The following is a 17,919-nucleotide window of genomic DNA, read 5'->3' as shown; positions in this document are numbered from 1 at the left end:
TTCTCCCCCTCCCTTTCTCTCTCTCCTTCTTTTTCTCTCTCATCCTCCATTTATCTGCTGGGATCACCGGCATCCCTAGTTTCTCGTTTTCATTGCTTTTTCTCCCGTGGATACCACACACACACACACACACACACACACACACACACACACACACACACACACACACACACACACACACACACACACACACACACACACGCATTCTGTGGCCAGCCCCTTAAGTGCAGAATATGAATGAAACATTCTGTGTTTTTCTCATCTCTCTCTCTAATGGAAAAATGATTGAGCGATTTAAAGAACAGAGAATACAAACAGTATTTACAGCAAGACATATTTTTGCAACAAGCTGAGAAATGCATTCCCATGCATTCCCATGTGTGTGTGTGTGTGTGTGTGTGTGTGTGTGTGTGTGTGTGTGTGTGTGTGTGTGTGTGTGTGTGTGTGTGTGTGTGTGTGTGTGTGTGTGTGTGTGTGTGTACTCGTGTTTACAATGCTGTTATAGCCTGTTCTAGCATTTTTCTAAAATCAACATTCAAGGACTTTTCACTAACAACTGCGAGTCGTAATAATCTAATGAAATATTTCAAACTTTGCATGTTGTGTAATGGTGGAGCCAGGATGCAGCTGATGGGCTCCCAGTGGGAAGGGATTCAGCAAGTGGGCGGAGTCATGCAGGGGGTCCTGATTCTCATCTGCAGAGGTGGGCGGAGTCATGTAGGGAGTCCTCATTCTCATCTGCAGAGGTGGGAGGAGTCATGCAGGGAGGGGATCAGGCCAGCACCCGTTTGGCATCAGTCAGAACAGCCTTAGTCGCGGTGGCAGGACTGTACTATAGCAAACCTCACTGCAGAGATTGGACTCTCCTCCACACAGACACAGTCAGTACTCAGTACAGTACTCCCCCACACAGACAGTCAGTACTGACTCAGTACACTACTCCCCCACACAGACACAGTCAGTACTCTTTCTCGCGTACTCTCTTACTCTTTTGTTTTCTCTCCCTCTCTCACATTCTCTCCTTCCCTCTCCTTCTCTCCCTCTCTCACATTCTCTCCTTCTCTCTCTTTCTCTCTCTCTCTCTCTCTCTCTCACATTCTCTCCTTCCCTCTCCTTCTCTCTCTCTCACATTCTCTCCTTCCCTCTCCTTCTCTCTCTCACACATTCTCTCCTTCTCTCTCTCTCTCTCTCTCAATTCAATTCAATTCAATTCAAGGTGCTTTATTGGCATGACAAATATTGCTTCATTTGTATTGCCAAAGCCTGAACACTTATAATATTAGTAACACTAGATAAAAGTTGGGCTCACAACTCTAAACATTACAAAATTGTTAAGGAGTAAACAACAGGTAAAATGAATATATACATACACATAAATACATTTCCCTAATTAAATAACAAAATCAGAAGTTGGTATCAAATAATACATGCATAAGGGGGTAAGAAGGGGAACCACATGTATATTTACATACATCAAAGACGTGTGTGTGTGTGTGTGTGTGTGTGTGTGTGTGTGTGTGTGTGTGTATGCGTATATGTGTGTATGTGTGTGCGTGTATGTGTGATCACTCACTGTCCCTCTCACGGTGGCAGGCCATGACGTATTGTGCTGCGAGTGTGCAGCAGTCTCTGTGCTCTCCTAGTAGGTAGGGGAGTTTCTCTAGATCAGATAGGCTGTTGAATGCGGGGTGTTTATTGATGAATTTTATGTAAAATTTGTTTCGAATATCAGTGAATTTTTGGCATTCTGTCAGGAAATGCAGCTCTGTTTCAATTTTACCCATCTTGCACTGTTGGCAAGTTCTGTTTTCTTGGGGCACCCATGATCTTCTGTGCCTGCCAGTCTCTATAGCCAGGTTGTGCTGGCTGAGTCTGTACCTCGTCAGGGTGGTTCTCAGTTTCAGATCAGTCACTGTGCTCAGGTACTCTGCCACAGTGTACTGTCTCTTTAGGGCCAGATAACATTGCATTCTACTTTGTGATTTTGTCTGGTTTTCCCAGTGTTTTTTGTCTGGTTTTCCTCTCTCTCTCCCTCACTCTCCCTTTAACTGTTTAACTGGAGTCGCAGGTTATTTGACATTTGCTCTGGTTTGTATTAATTCTGCATCTTCATGGTGAGATTCATCCCAGTTGCTGCTTCTGATCTGCACTTCTGCACTGGCAAAAACACTATTTCTGCAAATCAAATTCACACGCACACACACACACACACACACACACACACACACACATACACACACACACACACACACACACACACACACACACACACACACACACACACACACACACACACACAGATGTGCACTTGCACACTTTTATGGTAATGTGCAGAAACGTATTTGCACTTCCAATAGGATTATGCACACTGAAATTTAAAAGATTTAGCAGTCACTTCATGACACGAGCGTGCATGTGTGATTCAGTTTGTATGGGTGCAAGCATGCATGTGTTTGTTTGTGCTGAGTATATGGTCTGTATATTGCGTGTCCATCAGGTAAGAGGTTGTAGCACCTTCTGTCAGTATGGCACAACCTCACTCGTCCTTCAGTCATGCTCTACCTCATCCTTTCAACAACCTGATCTTTTCCTTCCTGCCTCATCACTAACTTTGTGTGTGAGTGTGTGTGAGTGTGCATGTGTGAGAGAGCAAGAAAGAGAACGAGAGAGAGAGAGAGAGAGAGAGAGAGAGAGAGGAAGAAAAGGGAGAGAGAGTTTAACTGAAAATAGCGAAGCAGAGTTAGTGCCAATTGCTATGGCTGCACTCCAGGGCAACAGCAGGTTGGCATCAGACTGCCATCAAGATCAAGAGAAAATGAGAGAGAGGGAGGGAGAGAGGAAAAGGGAGAGGGGGAGTCAGAGAAATGGAGAGAGAGAGAGTCTAAGAAAGAAAGTCAAGTCGAGAGATAAAGGGAAGAAAGAGTGAATGAAGGTCAGAGAGATAAAAAAGATGCAAAAAGAGGGCGAGAGAGAAGTTAGGTTGTGGTTAGCCTGGCAGCTGTGCGGTTTGACCTCTGTGACCTTTCCACCTGTGTGTGGAGTCTCTGTAGTGATTGCCATGTCCTTGGTGATGTCTGGGAATCCATATTCCTGATGATCAAACCTGAGCATAACTGTACAAAAAACAGCACAAGAAAAATTCAAGAACGATTTATCTTGTGTGTGTGTGTGTGTGTGTGTGTGTGTGTGTGTGTGTGTGTGTGTGTGTGTGTGTACAGAGGGAGAGAGAGGGAGGTAAGGATTGTGCTGTGGCAGACTGAAATCTCAAAGCCAACACAAAGCCTTCGGGAAGCGTTTAATCTGGTCTGACTCTGAGAGATGAGTCAGGACGTTTCAGTGTCATCCCCTGCACGTGTGACCATTAAATCACTTGCCCACTCTCTAATGCCTGCCACCAACAACAAATGCAAGCAAAAATACCCCAATTATATATATATATATATATATATATATATATATATATATATATATATATATATATAATGAAAGTCGGAAAATGTGAAAAAGAAAAAAGCACAAGACAGCATTTCCCTGAAATGATGTGCCTCCTCCTTTCTCTTTTTCTCTTCCTCCCTTTCTCACTCTCTCCATCTTTCTCTCCCCCCCCCGAACAGAAAGCACAAGTCTGACAGTAAGCTTTCACTGGAAGCTATTCCTCAATGTGTGTGTGTGTGTGTGTGTGTGTGTGTGTGTGTGTGTGTGTGTGTGTGTGTGTGTGTGTGTGTGTGGGCTTACATGCATGTGTGTGTGGGATGATGAAGCTTTTGTCCAAAATGTGTTTAATTGTTTTTCTCCATGTCTTAAAGTACTGGAAAGGCTTTCTATCAATGCGTCTGCCTTTCTCATCCTCTTTCTCTCTGTCACTCCCTATGATGCTCCCTCTCTCTTTCTCTCTCTGCTCCTCTCTCTCTCTCTCTAATGTTCTCTCTCTCTGTCTCTTTCTCTGCTCCTCTCTCTCTCTCTCTCTCTCTGCTCTTCCCTCTGATTCTCTCTCTCTCTGATGCTCTCTCTCTTTCTCTTTCTCCTCTATCTCCTATATCTCTGTCAGTATTTCACAGAGTTTCATATCTAAACTTCTGAATACTCTGACTGGACGTACATATACAGTATGTCAGGAGCAGAGTCTAATAATGTGTTATAATGCTGTATATCAGGGCCTTTACTGATAGTCAGCTAGATCCTCATACAAATGTATTTCCAGTCCACCAGTAGTTGATTTAACAATGGTAGATTATTGTACCATTGTCTTTGCTATTCTGTCTCTCACTCTCTCTCTCTCTCTCTCTCTCTCTCTCTCTCTCTCTCTCTCTCTCTCTCTCTCTCTCTCTCTCTGACAGGTTTGGACATCACTAAGGACCCTTGTATGAAGCTACACTGTCCTCCTCATAAAGTGTGTGTGAGCCATGACCTTCAAACGGCTATCTGCACCAATCACAAGCCACCACAGCACAGGTAAGACTGCGCACACACACGCACACACACACACACACACGCACACACATGCACGCGCACACACACACACACACACACACACACACACACACACACACACACACATTTGGTCTCTTTCTCTTCCTCCCTGTCGCTATCTTGCACACACAATTTTAAAAATGATCTCTGCTCCTCATGTCCTCTGGCAGTGGTGGAGAAGGACCAGAGTGGTAATGATATTAGCTAAATTCACTGTGTGCTCAGTCTCTATCAGGGATGGTCTGCCACACATAATCTCTCATTAATAGCATATCACCATCTTTTTGCCATCTGGGCTCGCCAATTACTCTATAAACATGATTAAAAACCTTTTCTATAAGCCAAATGAGCAACTATGACATAATTTAGTTAAAGCCTAATTACACTTTACAAATAAATTTACATTTCAAATGCTATTCTGACACAGCATAGGAGGCCATTGTGGGCTCATTACGGAGGCAGCAGAGTGTCATAGCAGTCCACTACTGTAGACCCCCACATACTCCCACATACTCCCACATACTCCCACATATCCCCACATACTCCCACATACTCCCACATACCCCCACATACTCCCACATACTTTCACATACTCCCACATACTCCCACATACTCCCACATACCCCCACATACTCCCACATACTTTCACATACCCCCACATACTCCCACATACTCCCACATACTCCCACATACCCCCACATACTCCCACATACCCCCACATACCTCCACATACCCCCACATACCTCCACATACCCCCACATACCCCCACATACCCCCACATACCCCCACATACTCCCACATACCCCCACATACCCCCACATACTCCCACATACCCCCACATACCCCCACATACTCCCACATACCCCCACATACTCCCACATGCCCCCACATACCCCCACATACCCCCACATACTCCCACATACCCCCACATACCCCCACATACTCCCTCAGTCCTTCGCCTCCCTTTCCAGCCCATGTCGTGTTTGGTCAAACACATATTGATTATTCGGCGGCCATTTGAGTGGACCCAGGAGTTCATTAAGCATAATGAACTCACCACCTCTTGATAAGCAAACACTCCAGTATGGAGTGCCATGCCAAATCTTGTTCACTGTGAAATAATGACACTCTGATCCCTATTATAAACCCAACACCCTGCAAGCACTTGATAACAATTTACACATTTCTGCACTGCATCTTCTGCCATGGCAACAAAGCGAACGCTAATCTGTCATTAATCCCAAACAAATGAGATGTGACTATCATTTTTTATCATTAATTTACATGGTGACAAACATTAAGTAGATTGTTCATATGCAAATAATAAATGAATGCATAAATAACACTGCTTAATTAGGTCTAACTGAATAACATGTATTCATAAATTAAAAAGGCGGAGGATTACGTTGGAAGGCTCATAATCCATCGAATAAATTAGCGTGCTTATGTTGTAGAGCAGATCCATTGAGGGCTGGTGCCTGTGTGCTGTTGAGAGTCCTGTGTGGGTATGAGTGCTGGTCCTGAAGAATGACTCCGCTCCCAGACCAACACCCAGTGCTCAATTTTGCCCTGCACACACTTTATTTCAAAGATCTAAAGGTGCTGCTTCATTAAATACGCTGAACAAAGATGTGAACCCTGCCTAGCATGTTTTTGTCTGAATATACAGTATATGTCTCATGCACTCAGGCCTGGTCTAAGAGAGTCCTGGATAACTGGATTCACCTTTATAGAGGAACGTGAAAATTGTGCTTTGTCCTGCCTCAAAAGACTTCATCCCTTACAACCCTAGACTGTACAGTCAACAATGGTATCAACCAACACATTCCTAAAGTATTAATGAGACTAAACTGTTTCTCCAAAAACACTGAGCAGTGTTCATTTATTTTTTGCTTCACAAAATAACACAGACAAACCTTACAGCACATTGAATTTTAATCCCATTTTAAGAATCTTTCGACCATCATGTTTATGCGTCTCTGTGTTAATGTGTTAATGTTTTTTGGTCTATGAAAGAGTGTGCACCTTAGCATCTGTTTTTATGTTTTAATGTGGGTTAATTTGTATATAAATGTGTTTGTGTCTTAACATCTCAGTGTTAATTTGTTAACGTGAGTTATTTAGTATCTACATGTGTTTGTCTTAGTATATCTGTGTTAATGTGTTTTTGTGTTTGTGCCTTGGCATCTCTGTGTTAATGTAGATTATTTGGTATATGAATGTGTTTGTGTCTTAGCATCCCTGTGTATTTTGTTAATGTGGGTTATTTGGTGTTTGTACGTGTTTGTGATTTGTTATTATCAATTAATTTGTTTATGAATGTGTGTCTTAGCATCTCTGTGTTAATGTGGGTTATATGGTATATTGATATGTTTGTGTCTAAGCGTCTCTGTGGTAATGTGGATTATTTGTTATATGAATGTGTGTCTTAGTGTCTCTGTGGTAATGTGGATTATTTGGTATATAGATATGTTTGTGTCTTAGCGTCTCTGTGGTAATGTGGATTATTTGGTATATAGATATGTTTGTGTCTTAGCGTCTCTGTGGTAATGTGGATTATTTGGTATATAGATATGTTTGTGTCTTAGCGTCTCTGTGGTAATGTGGATTATTTGGTATATAGATATGTTTGTGTCTTAGCGTCTCTGTGGTAATGTGGATTATTTGGTATATAGATATGTTTGTGTCTTAGCGTCTCTGTGGTAATGTGGATTATTTGGTATATAGATATGTTTGTGTCTTAGCGTCTCTGTGGTAATGTGGATTATTTGGTATATAGATATGATTGTGTCTTAGCGTCTCTGTGGTAATGTGGATTATTTGGTATATAGATATGTTTGTGTCTTAACGTCTCTGTGGTAATGTGGATTATTTGGTATATAGATATGTTTGTGTCTTAGCGTCTCTGTGGTAATGTGGATTATTTGGTATATAGGTGTGTTTGTGTCTTAGCGTCTCTGTGGTAATGTGGATTATTTGGTATATAGGTGTGTTTGTGTCTTAGCGTCTCTGTGGTAATGTGTATTATTTGGTATATAGGTGTGTTTGTGTCTTAGCGTCTCTGTGGTAATGTGGATTATTTGGTATATAGGTGTGTTTGTGTCTTAGCGTCTCTGTGGTAATGTGGATTATTTGGTATATAGGTGTGTTTGTGTCTTAGCGTCTCTGTGGTAATGTGTGGGTCTGTAAGCTCTGACTCTTTCTCTTTCATTTAAACAAACCTGACTTTCAGTCTACCCAGCACTCACTTCTACAATGTACAGTGTCTGATTTTCACCTATATTTGGGCTCAGTGTGCCTCTTCTCTGTCTAGCAGTAGTCTGCCAGAATAGAAGTGGTCCACTTTCCTCGGTACCACCTTTTCATGCTATATACAATGACATACTGGAACAAAACACCATGGGTGATAGAGAAATTCTGAAAACATATTTGGCATTTTTTTTTATTTTTGCAGGAAGCAGAATCATTGTTGACCAGTGAAATCGAACAGCCTAAGGTAGAGGGGGAAAGCTAGGGTTTGTCTGGGCATTGAAGAACTACAATGAGTAATTAGCACCTGTACTGACGCATATGTTTAATTCATGTCTGGTAGGAGGTCACTTTCCTACTCGGTGGAAGGATTCAGTGCTGAACCAAGACCCACAAAATCACAGCTCCCTCAGGACTTCCAGCACATCTTCTTGCTGTGTCGTGTAGGCAAGGCATATGAAAGAATCTTAAAAAAAAAAAGATTCTGTTCGATGAGACAGAAAAGGCAATCAGGAACACTCAACCCATTTTCCTGAAGATCAGACCGACTGAATGCTCTCCTGCATGCCACGCCAGGCAAGCAGCATGCGCCTGATGCAGTTCCCAAGCTGTATGGTCACGTTGCATGTATCGACTTCTCCAGGGTCTTCTGTACAATGAATCTTGGTCAGCTTCTGTCTATGTTAGCTTCGTATAGTATTGACACAAATATATGGCTGGTTCTGATATGGAGGCAACAGTCTGTGGGCTGGGGAACACTACACTGTGTGTCTCCAGCCAAACGTGTGCAAGCTGGCGTTCCTCAGGGAGGACCGGTATCTCCTCTTCTTATTGTTTCCTGTATGAATACACTACACTGGATGCTGTGGTGGTGGGGAACTGTGCTGATGATCTGAGCTTGAGTGAGGTGTTGACAGAATATATTCTGTGAGAGATACAGTCTGCTGTTAGCCAGGGAGAGGACTTTTATTTTTTATTTTTTTGTCTTCAAACCTTTAAGTGTTTCGATCAGCTCAGACATTATATGGGATAATCATATCTCCTATACCTCACTCATGTCTCTCCATATGCCACACACACATTTGTGTGCAGTGCAGGCCTTCCACAAGATATGCTGCCTTGACCTTCATCCACCCTGTCTGGGAGTATGCTTCTCCTGTCTGGACCTATACTTCTCCTGTCTGGACCTATGCTTCTCCTGTCTGGACCTATGCTTCTCCTGTCTGGACGAATGCTTCTCCTGTCTGGACAAATGCTTCTCCTGTCTGGACGTATGCTTCTCCTGTCTGGACGTATGCTTCTCCTGTCTGGACCTATACTTCTCCTGTCTGGACCTATGCTTCTCCTGTCTGGACCTATACTTCTCCTGTCTGGACCTATGCTTCTCCTGTCTGGACCTATGCTTCTCCTGTCTGGACCTATGCTTCTCCTGTCTGGACGTATGCTTCTCCTGTCTGGACGTATGCTTCTCCTGTCTGGACAGGGTTACCCAAGCAGGTGGTGCAAGAACCTGAATGTATCCAAAGGAGGTGTTTGAGACTTATTACACAAACAAGATTCTACCTAGTCCATATGAGGAGAGAGGAAGCTCTCAGAAATTATATCTGCTCCATTCTTCTCAGCACATAACTTCCTTTTCATGCACATCTGGATGTAAAGTCAGTTTATTGTTCTCTGTGAAATAGCAGGAAATCTATGCAGACATTAAATTGCACAAAGACGCTCACTATCCTCTTGCCTAGAGCTTTTAATGTACCAAAATGAAATATCTGATTATATAGGATTGATTATGGACTACTAAGCCAGGAAAATTATTAGCAAGTACTATTTTGGTTGTTAGAGCTATTGTGAACACTGGGGAAAGAAAAGATATCAATATGCAGTTGAGTCATAAAAGTGTGTAGTTTGGAATGGAATTAATTTATTACGCTTCTAGAACTCCTTACTCAGGAAGTGATGTCAGTCAGCAAAGGTCACATCTCCTAACAGGAAGACCTAGATGTAATTGGCCTAACCTGGATGACGTTTCCTTGCCCAGTGTTGATGATTACAATAGAAATGAACACAACACAAGTGGTGGATCCTTGCAAGTTCATGAGTAGCCAAGGTGGGCCATTTGTTATAACGAATAAAGAATAAATGGATTGTGTAATGCTCTGCCAAACAAAAGACTGGACAGTATCCACATCCTTTTGCCATTCGAGAAGCTGGCAAGAATGCTGAATAATTGTCATTTGGGAGAACAACGGGATTCATACCTCCAGGGAAAGTTCCTCACATGATTGTTGAATATGAATATAGCATATCTGTCGAAGATGTCTTATTCAGTGGACATACAGAACAAAGAGCCCCAAAAGTATCTAAAAATGGAATATGGGATGGACTGTATAGTAATTTCTAGGTCTGGGAGGGGATGCTGGTTGCAGGAGGCATGGTAAGAGAAAGTGGTTATTTTCTTTCTCTTGAAACTCTCTCTCTGAAGTAGAGGTTGGTGTATTAGTAGCCAGCCAGCTCCAAAAACTGCCTCATCTACTTTTTGGTTTTAGGTCTTGGACAGGCTACAATCACTGCAGTCTTGTCTTTTTGGGGTTGCAGATTGTCCATGACCCAAAAGGAAGCCCAGATACCCTACCTCCAACCATCTGTAACGTGCGGAGGAGGCAGGCACGACGACAAAAGTTCCAGTGAAACATACACGAAAACACGAAAGTGAAGCTCAGTGCAGTAGCACAAGCACTTCAACAGACACTCACTCGGGCACGAACTTTAGACAAAGACGAGCACGAGGTGTTCTACACATTAAATAGGTGTAGAACACATTCCACAGTGATCACGAGACAAGGCACAGGTGAGACTAACGAACACGCTCACAAACAACCCACACCCACTAAACTACAAACATGGACATAACTAGACGCAGACAACGTAACAACACGCCCACAAGGAGGGGTCTGGAGCTGAACCGTGACAACATCTAGTAGCACACTTCTTTAGAACTGTTCTCAGGTGTTACATGTGCCACTGCTGGTCATTATTATGGATGAGTTGATATTGGAATATCAGTGTAAATGAAATGAAGTATGAGGGTCATTTTTACATGGGGTGCTGAAGTCAAGGGGATCTGCTAGTAGATCCCCTCATCAGATCCACTGTTGAATGAAGGTGAGCAGAGAACCCAACCAATAGAGCAGCTCATCAACACACTGGATAGGCAAAGAATTCAGACAACCTGTCGACTTCTCTATCATCAACACAGAAGTGAGAGGGACGTCTTGCACAGCATGTTAGGGCGTCCTTATGCTTAGGGTTAGAGGATGGCTGTGAATATGTATTTAATCCCCAACCATTTCTGAAGCTTGATCAGTTAAGAATGCCTTTTTGGATTCCAACACGGGAGACAGTAGAGACGAGTGGCCAAGCAACACTGCATCCTGAAGTCCTGCATGTCTTGACACTGCCAAGACATAATCCATAATACTAAGCAGTACTTGCATGCTCTGTTTTGAATTGCCCTGTGAGGTCGTCCGAGAGGAACCTGAAGACGGCCAGGGGATTAACCAACTGACCTCCACAGCATGACATACACCACATGTGTACTTTACCCAGAATACCCAGCCAATAAAACCAGGCCATTATGCCCTCTAATGGTATATCCTGTCGTCCTGCCATTGGTTCCTCATCACATGCACAGAACAGCATCCCCTGGTGCTTGTAGGACCAACAACTGGACCATCGCTGTGCTTGGTTCTCTTGGTGCATTTCAGGGTGCCGTCCTGAGACTGGTCCAGTGGAAAGTCCCCCTGGGGAAGGGGGGGCGAGGAGCTGCAGTCCTGAGGCGGGACACTCCCTTGACCCCCAGGGGGTGTCATTAGTCACGTCTCCTCCCCCGGCTCCTCCTGCCCTAGAGGTGTGGCCCGGGGGAACATGGGCCCCACATATTCAACAGGGGCAGGCGCAGCTCCTTTCACACACACAGTGACTTCTGCAGTGAGCTCCTGTCATGGTGGTGTTATCACATTCATTGAGGGATCTAGGGGCTTCTGGTCCTGGCTACACCCAAAGCACTCCATCCTCACTCATCAGATCCGCCTCTACTGATTATTGATTGGCATCACTTGTCTTCTTTTATCAATCTCCTATTTAAACATGTGTTTTGCACTTCATCTTTGCAAACTATTGCCATTGTTAATCCCAGAGTGCTGAGCGTTTATTCTGCTTGTCTTTTTGCCTATCGACCTGTTTTTGTCCTCTGGCTAGCGGGTCTAAGTATCCGTTGTCTGGCTAGTTTGCTCTCTCGGATTTCCCTCTGGTTTTTTCATTTTTGGATTCGTTACGTTACGCCTTCCCCATTACCACAGCTAAACCTTTTCACGGCCAGCATTAAAAATGTATAAATGTACTGTGTTTCCTTTTTTTTTTGGGCAGGGGCGGGGGATTTGTGACCATCATCTATTATAAAACACTTAAATATGTCAAAATCATCATCAAATAGTTAGTTAAGGAAAAGAAATACAGACGGATGTCCTTCATCAGCAAAGAAGCGAAGAAGCTCTGTTTAGGGCTGGAGTAGATGATTCACCGAAAGCTCTCAGGGGAAGAGAGGAGAGGAGAAATGAAAAGGAGAGAAGTGCAGGAAGTGTGGAGAGGATAGGAGGAGGTGGGGGTGAAGGTGGGGTTGTGGGTGGGGGTTGAAAGAGGCTCCTTGAGCAGCCATGCCGAGTCATGGTGCTGGGTGTGTGATCGGGAGTAAGATAGATGGGAGACACTCCAGAGGAATTGTGGGTAGTGGTCAACTTAATCCACTCACAACTCAACTGCCTAATGCGGACAGTCAGTCATAAGAAGACACACATGCACACACTTCAGCAGCCCCCAAACCCCGAGCACATACACACACACAAAGTAAACACTGAATATCTGCACATCTTTGAATACATATATCGTTTAAATATCTTTCAACCTAGAAGCATTACTCTGTTACTACACATGGGAAAAGATATCAGACACATATACAAAATTTCATGTGTATAGGACTCTTGTGTATAGGCATTACTTTTGTGTGTACGTTTACAGAGTTCTCGATTACACCCGCATGTACACACATAATAACATCCACACACACACAGACTTTAACACGTAGAAATATTTGCACAAACATTTCAAAGTGCATACACAGAAACACACACACACACACACACACACACACACACACACACACACACCCCAGCACACCCGTAACCGCATGCAGCACACTGCCTGTGCACTTCACTGAGCCTGCATTGTTTCATCTGTGAACTCGTTCTGTGCCCACAGAAAAGCTGGCATTTCTAATCTGCTATTAAAGCCTTGGGGTCACACCACACCAGTAGCCCATGGCTTTGCTCAGTGGGGTGTGTCTCTGGCTCTTTGTGTGTATGAGGGGTTTCTTATGAGTTATTGACATTCTGCAAATGAACAACTGCCCCAGTCTTCTCTCTCTCTCTCTCTCTCTCTCTCTCTCTCTCTCTCTCTCTCTCTCTCTCTCTCTCTCTCTCTCTCTCTCTCTCTCTCTATCAAGTCGATGGCTTTGTTGGCTTGACTGTACAAAATACAATGTTGCCAAAGCAAAGAAAATGTTTAACTTATCATAATAATAATATTTTAACAGAATACCACCAACAGCAATGACAAGAGTGATTAATAATAATATAACATAATAACAAAAAACACATGGTCACCACTAATTATGGACTGTGTGTGTGTGTGTGTGTGTGTAGAGCTGATTGTGAGAAGTAGCAATAAGAGGGAAGGCTGTCACTGAATGTCTCTCAGGCGATTATATATGTTGCTACGTATTTTCTACTAAAAACTGATCTTGGTGCTTCTCCAAGAGTGATTTCTTGTTTTCTTGTTAGGTTATATTTTTGAAATTGAGGATTTTGTTTTGAATTTGTATTTGTATGAATATGTTGTAGGTTGTTGCCTTTCTCAAAATAAGAGTGCATCTCTGTCTTTGCTCTTTGGGTCCTGTGGCTGTTCTCTTCTGACTACACTGATCACTCAGTCTGTGCTCGTCTGACTACACTGATCATTCAGTCTGTTCTCGTCTGACTACACTGATCACTCAGTCTGTGCTCGTCTGACTACACTGATCATTCAGTCTGTTCTCGTCTGACTACACTGATCACTCAGTCTGTGCTCGTCTGACTACACTGATCATTCAGTCCGTTCTCGTCTGACTACACTGATCACTCAGTCTGTGCTCATCTGACTACACTGATCACTCAGTCTGTGCTCGTCTGACTACACTGATCACTCAGTCTGTGCTCGTCTGACTACACTGATCATTCAGTCTGTTCTCATCTGACTACACTGATCACTCAGTCTGTGCTCGTCTGACTACACTGATCATTCAGTCTGTTCTCGTCTGACTACACTGATCACTCAGTCTAGTCTGTGCTCGTCTGACTACACTGATCACTCAGTCTGTGCTCGTCTGACTACACTGATCATCCAGTCTGTGCTCGTCTGACTACACTGATCACTCAGTCTGTGCTCGTCTGACTACACTGATCATTCAGTCTGTGCTTGTCTGACTACACTGATCACTCAGTCTGTGCTCTTCTGACTACACTGATCACTCAGTCTGTGCTCGTCTGACTACACTGATCACTCAGTCTGTGCTCGTCTGACTACACTGATCATTCAGTCTGTTCTCGTCTGACTACACTGATCACTCAGTCTGTGCTCTTCTGACTACACTGATCACTCAGTCTGTGCTCGTCTGACTACACTGATCACTCAGTCTGTGCTCGTCTGACTACACTGATCACTCAGTCTGTGCTCGTCTGACTACACTGATCACTCAGTCTGTGCTCGTCTGACTACACTGATCACTCAGTCTGTGCTCGTCTGACTACACTGATCACTCAGTCTGTGCTCGTCTGACTACACTGATCATTCAGTCTGTGCTCGTCTGACTACACTGATCACTCAGTCTAGTCTGTGCTCGTCTGACTACACTGATCACTCAGTCTGTGCTCGTCTGACTACACTGATCATTCAGTCTGTGCTCGTCTGACTACACTGATCACTCAGTCTAGTCTGTGCTCGTCTGACTACACTGATCATTCAGTCTGTTCTCGTCTGACTACACTGATCACTCAGTCTGTGCTCTTCTGACTACACTGATCACTCAGTCTGTGCTCGTCTGACTACACTGATCACTCAGTCTGTGCTTGTCTGACTACACTGATCACTCAGTCTGTGCTCGTCTGACTACACTGATCATTCAGTCTGTTCTCATCTGACTACACTGATCACTCAGTCTAGTCTGTGCTCGTCTGACTACACTGATCACTCAGTCTGTGCTCATCTGACTACACTGATCATTCAGTCTGTGCTCGTCTGACTATACTGATCACTCAGTCTGTGCTCGTCTGACTACACTGATCACTCAGTCTAGTCTGTGCTCGTCTGACTACACTGATCACTCAGTCTGTGCTCGTCTGACTACACTGATCACTCAGTCTGATCAGTGTAGGATCTCTGACAGTAAGCAGTAAGTCAGACAGTAAGTATGCTAATTCACACTCTTTGTCTAGGTCCCAGTTTTCACACTAGTTTGCTTTGATCTTAAGTTCCGTAGTCTCAAATAATGCTCCAAATAATAGTTTTTTCCTTTGCTTGATAATCTGTTTCAGTTTCCATATTGGTGTTAAAGCAGTGCTGGTGTGCAGTTGGGCTGTGGTAGTGGTTGGTCTGATCTTACTGTGCCTCAGAACCAGCTGACTAATAGGACTTTCGTTAATAGACTACAGCGTGTCTCTGGGTCTGGTCTCTCCCTCTCCTCTCAGTAAATAGAAATAAGTTCCTACATTAAGTAAAGGTCCTACATTAAGTAAAATACTCTTGGATCATAAAATAAATATAAAGATTATGTCTCTCTGTATTTTTCTCTCTCTTTTTTTGTAGTGTTAAACCAAGGAAAGGCAGTCTTCCCCATAAGCACTGGATAGGAGCAATGAATCATGGGAAATGTAGACTATGTCCCATCATCCGTTCTAGCCCAGTGTGTGGGTCAGATGGACATACCTACGTATCAAAGGTGAGTAAATCATCATCATCATCAATGTCTTCGTCATCGTCATCTGCAGTGTTTAGACTTTTGGACTATTTTGTGTAAGAGGAAGAGCAACCAAGTATGTTCAGAATCGGATCAAAGGACTTTTTTCATGAATACACAGTGTGACCTTAAGATGCACAGACATACATCTTGCTGTAATTGGCACTGTTGAACAACTAGCACTGCATGCACTGCTCACATTGTTCATCAACAATGGACAGAGCGAGTGGACATGGTGCATATAAACGTCCCCGCTGAAGGTCTATACAGCAGTAGCAAACACAGAATCCTGGACATAAAGGCCAGCACATACCTGCCCCCCGTAGCAGCAAACTTGCCCCCATAGCAGCAAACCTGCCCCCCATAGCAGCAAACCTGCCCCCCATAGCAGCAAACCTGCCCCCATAGCAGCAAACTTGCCCCCATAGCAGCAAACTTGCCAGTATCTGTATCATATGCAGGTTCATACTGCACACATCTGATAACACTGCAGCTATGATGTTAATATAGAAACAGTGTGCCAATGGAGTCTTTAATTCCAGACTGTGGGCTTGGGTGTGGAAGGTGAGGTGGAGGTTAACAACACCGTGTGGGGAGATGAGGGTGTGCTGTCTTAAGGTTGAAACTGTCTGCCTGATGGTAGTTTCAGAAAGCAGGGAGCTACCGGGATGAGTGTGTTACGGACAGTATAGTGAGCTCACCTGTAGTAATGCCTGTTTAAACAAACAGAAGGTATTTGGCACAGACTGGTGTGGTCCTGGTTAGTCTTTAATGTGGAGTGATTAAGCCTGGTTTATACTCGACGCGCCGCGAGCGGCGCGAGGGTCCGCGCGGCGCAAATGACGTAATCGCTGTGGCTCCGCCCGTGCGCGAGGGCCTCGCGCGCTGTCGCGGCGCGAGGTCGTGCACCTCTCGAATTTTGTAACTTCGCGCGCGCGCCGCGCTTCAGCGCGATCAACAAAGTCATGTTTGCAGGGTTCATACACCTAAACAAGGTGGAATTAAAGCACTTGTACGGCACTTTCAAGGTCCATTTAAATATTTTCCAGCACGATAAACATAATTAAGTTAAATATTAATATATATACTCGAAAAAATTCGAAATAATTCGCTTTTTATCACTTTATTTAATGGTTGTTTATTTTCAAAACGCCCAATCTTAACGTCTTCACGTTCTCTCATGTTTCGTCCTGGAATTACAAGAGGCTCGTATTTGTTAACGTAATTTCAACATTTTAATGTACTTTAGCCTAAATTCCAGCACTTTTCAAACCTGAAACACAAAGCAACATCAAAATGCGTCAGGTAAATGTTCATTCCCCTTTTTTTGAGGGGTGTTTCTTTATACTACCACATATCGTTTCGGACAACACTGCAAAGCCATAATTACGTTTGATGCCTGATGTGTATATATACGGTCTCTGGTCAGGTAAAAATGTTCTTTCACCGGTTTTGCAGGGGTTTTTTATTCTCCACTGCCACCTATTGCCACCTATCGGTTCGGAGAACACTGCAGCGACGCTCGCGACGCTCGCGACAGTATAAACGCCTACACCGCTCGCGCAGGGTCGCGCGAGGTGGGCGGAGCCGCGCGCTACGGTCGCTCGCGAAAGTATAAACCAGGCTTTACAACCCAGTCCAGTCCAGTCCAGAGGTTCATTAATCCTGCAGTAAACAGCTCACTATGACTCAGGCATTCATTTAACAGTGGGAGTCCTTGAACTGTCAGTTCCACAGGCAGCAGACACAGGTGCAAGTGTGTGTGTGTGTGTGTGTGTGTGTGTGTGTGTGTGTGTGTGTGTGTGTGTGTGTGTGTGTGTATGTGTGTATGTGTGTGTGTGAGCGAGTGTGTGAGTGTGTGTGTGGGGGGGTGGGATGTAAAGATGAAGTGCACAGAGGTCAATCACATGGACTATTAGTTGGACTATTAGTCCTAATATATATATATATATATATATATATATATATATATATATATATATATATATATATATATTAAAGGTGAATATAGATATTAATCTAAATGTGTTTGTGTGTGTGTGTGTGTGTGTGTGTGTGTGTGTGTGTGTGTGTGTGTGTGTGTGTGTGTGTGTGTA

General features: G+C 43.7%; 1 protein-coding gene across 1 annotated transcript in view; it reads left to right on the top strand.

Annotated features, from left to right (window-relative positions):
• Positions 1-17,919, top strand: part of spock1 (SPARC (osteonectin), cwcv and kazal like domains proteoglycan 1) — a 138,926-nt gene that overhangs the window by 71,310 nt on the left and 49,697 nt on the right. The window contains exons 5-6 of the mRNA XM_077005851.1: positions 4,338-4,452; positions 15,673-15,805. Coding sequence (XP_076861966.1) covers positions 4,338-4,452; positions 15,673-15,805 — 248 coding nt within the window. The remainder of the gene's footprint in view (positions 1-4,337; positions 4,453-15,672; positions 15,806-17,919) is intronic.

This window comes from Brachyhypopomus gauderio, chromosome 5 (genome assembly GCF_052324685.1).
Source record: "Brachyhypopomus gauderio isolate BG-103 chromosome 5, BGAUD_0.2, whole genome shotgun sequence".
Lineage (NCBI taxonomy): Eukaryota > Metazoa > Chordata > Actinopteri > Gymnotiformes > Hypopomidae > Brachyhypopomus > Brachyhypopomus gauderio.
This window is presented reverse-complemented; position numbering and strand designations above follow the sequence as displayed.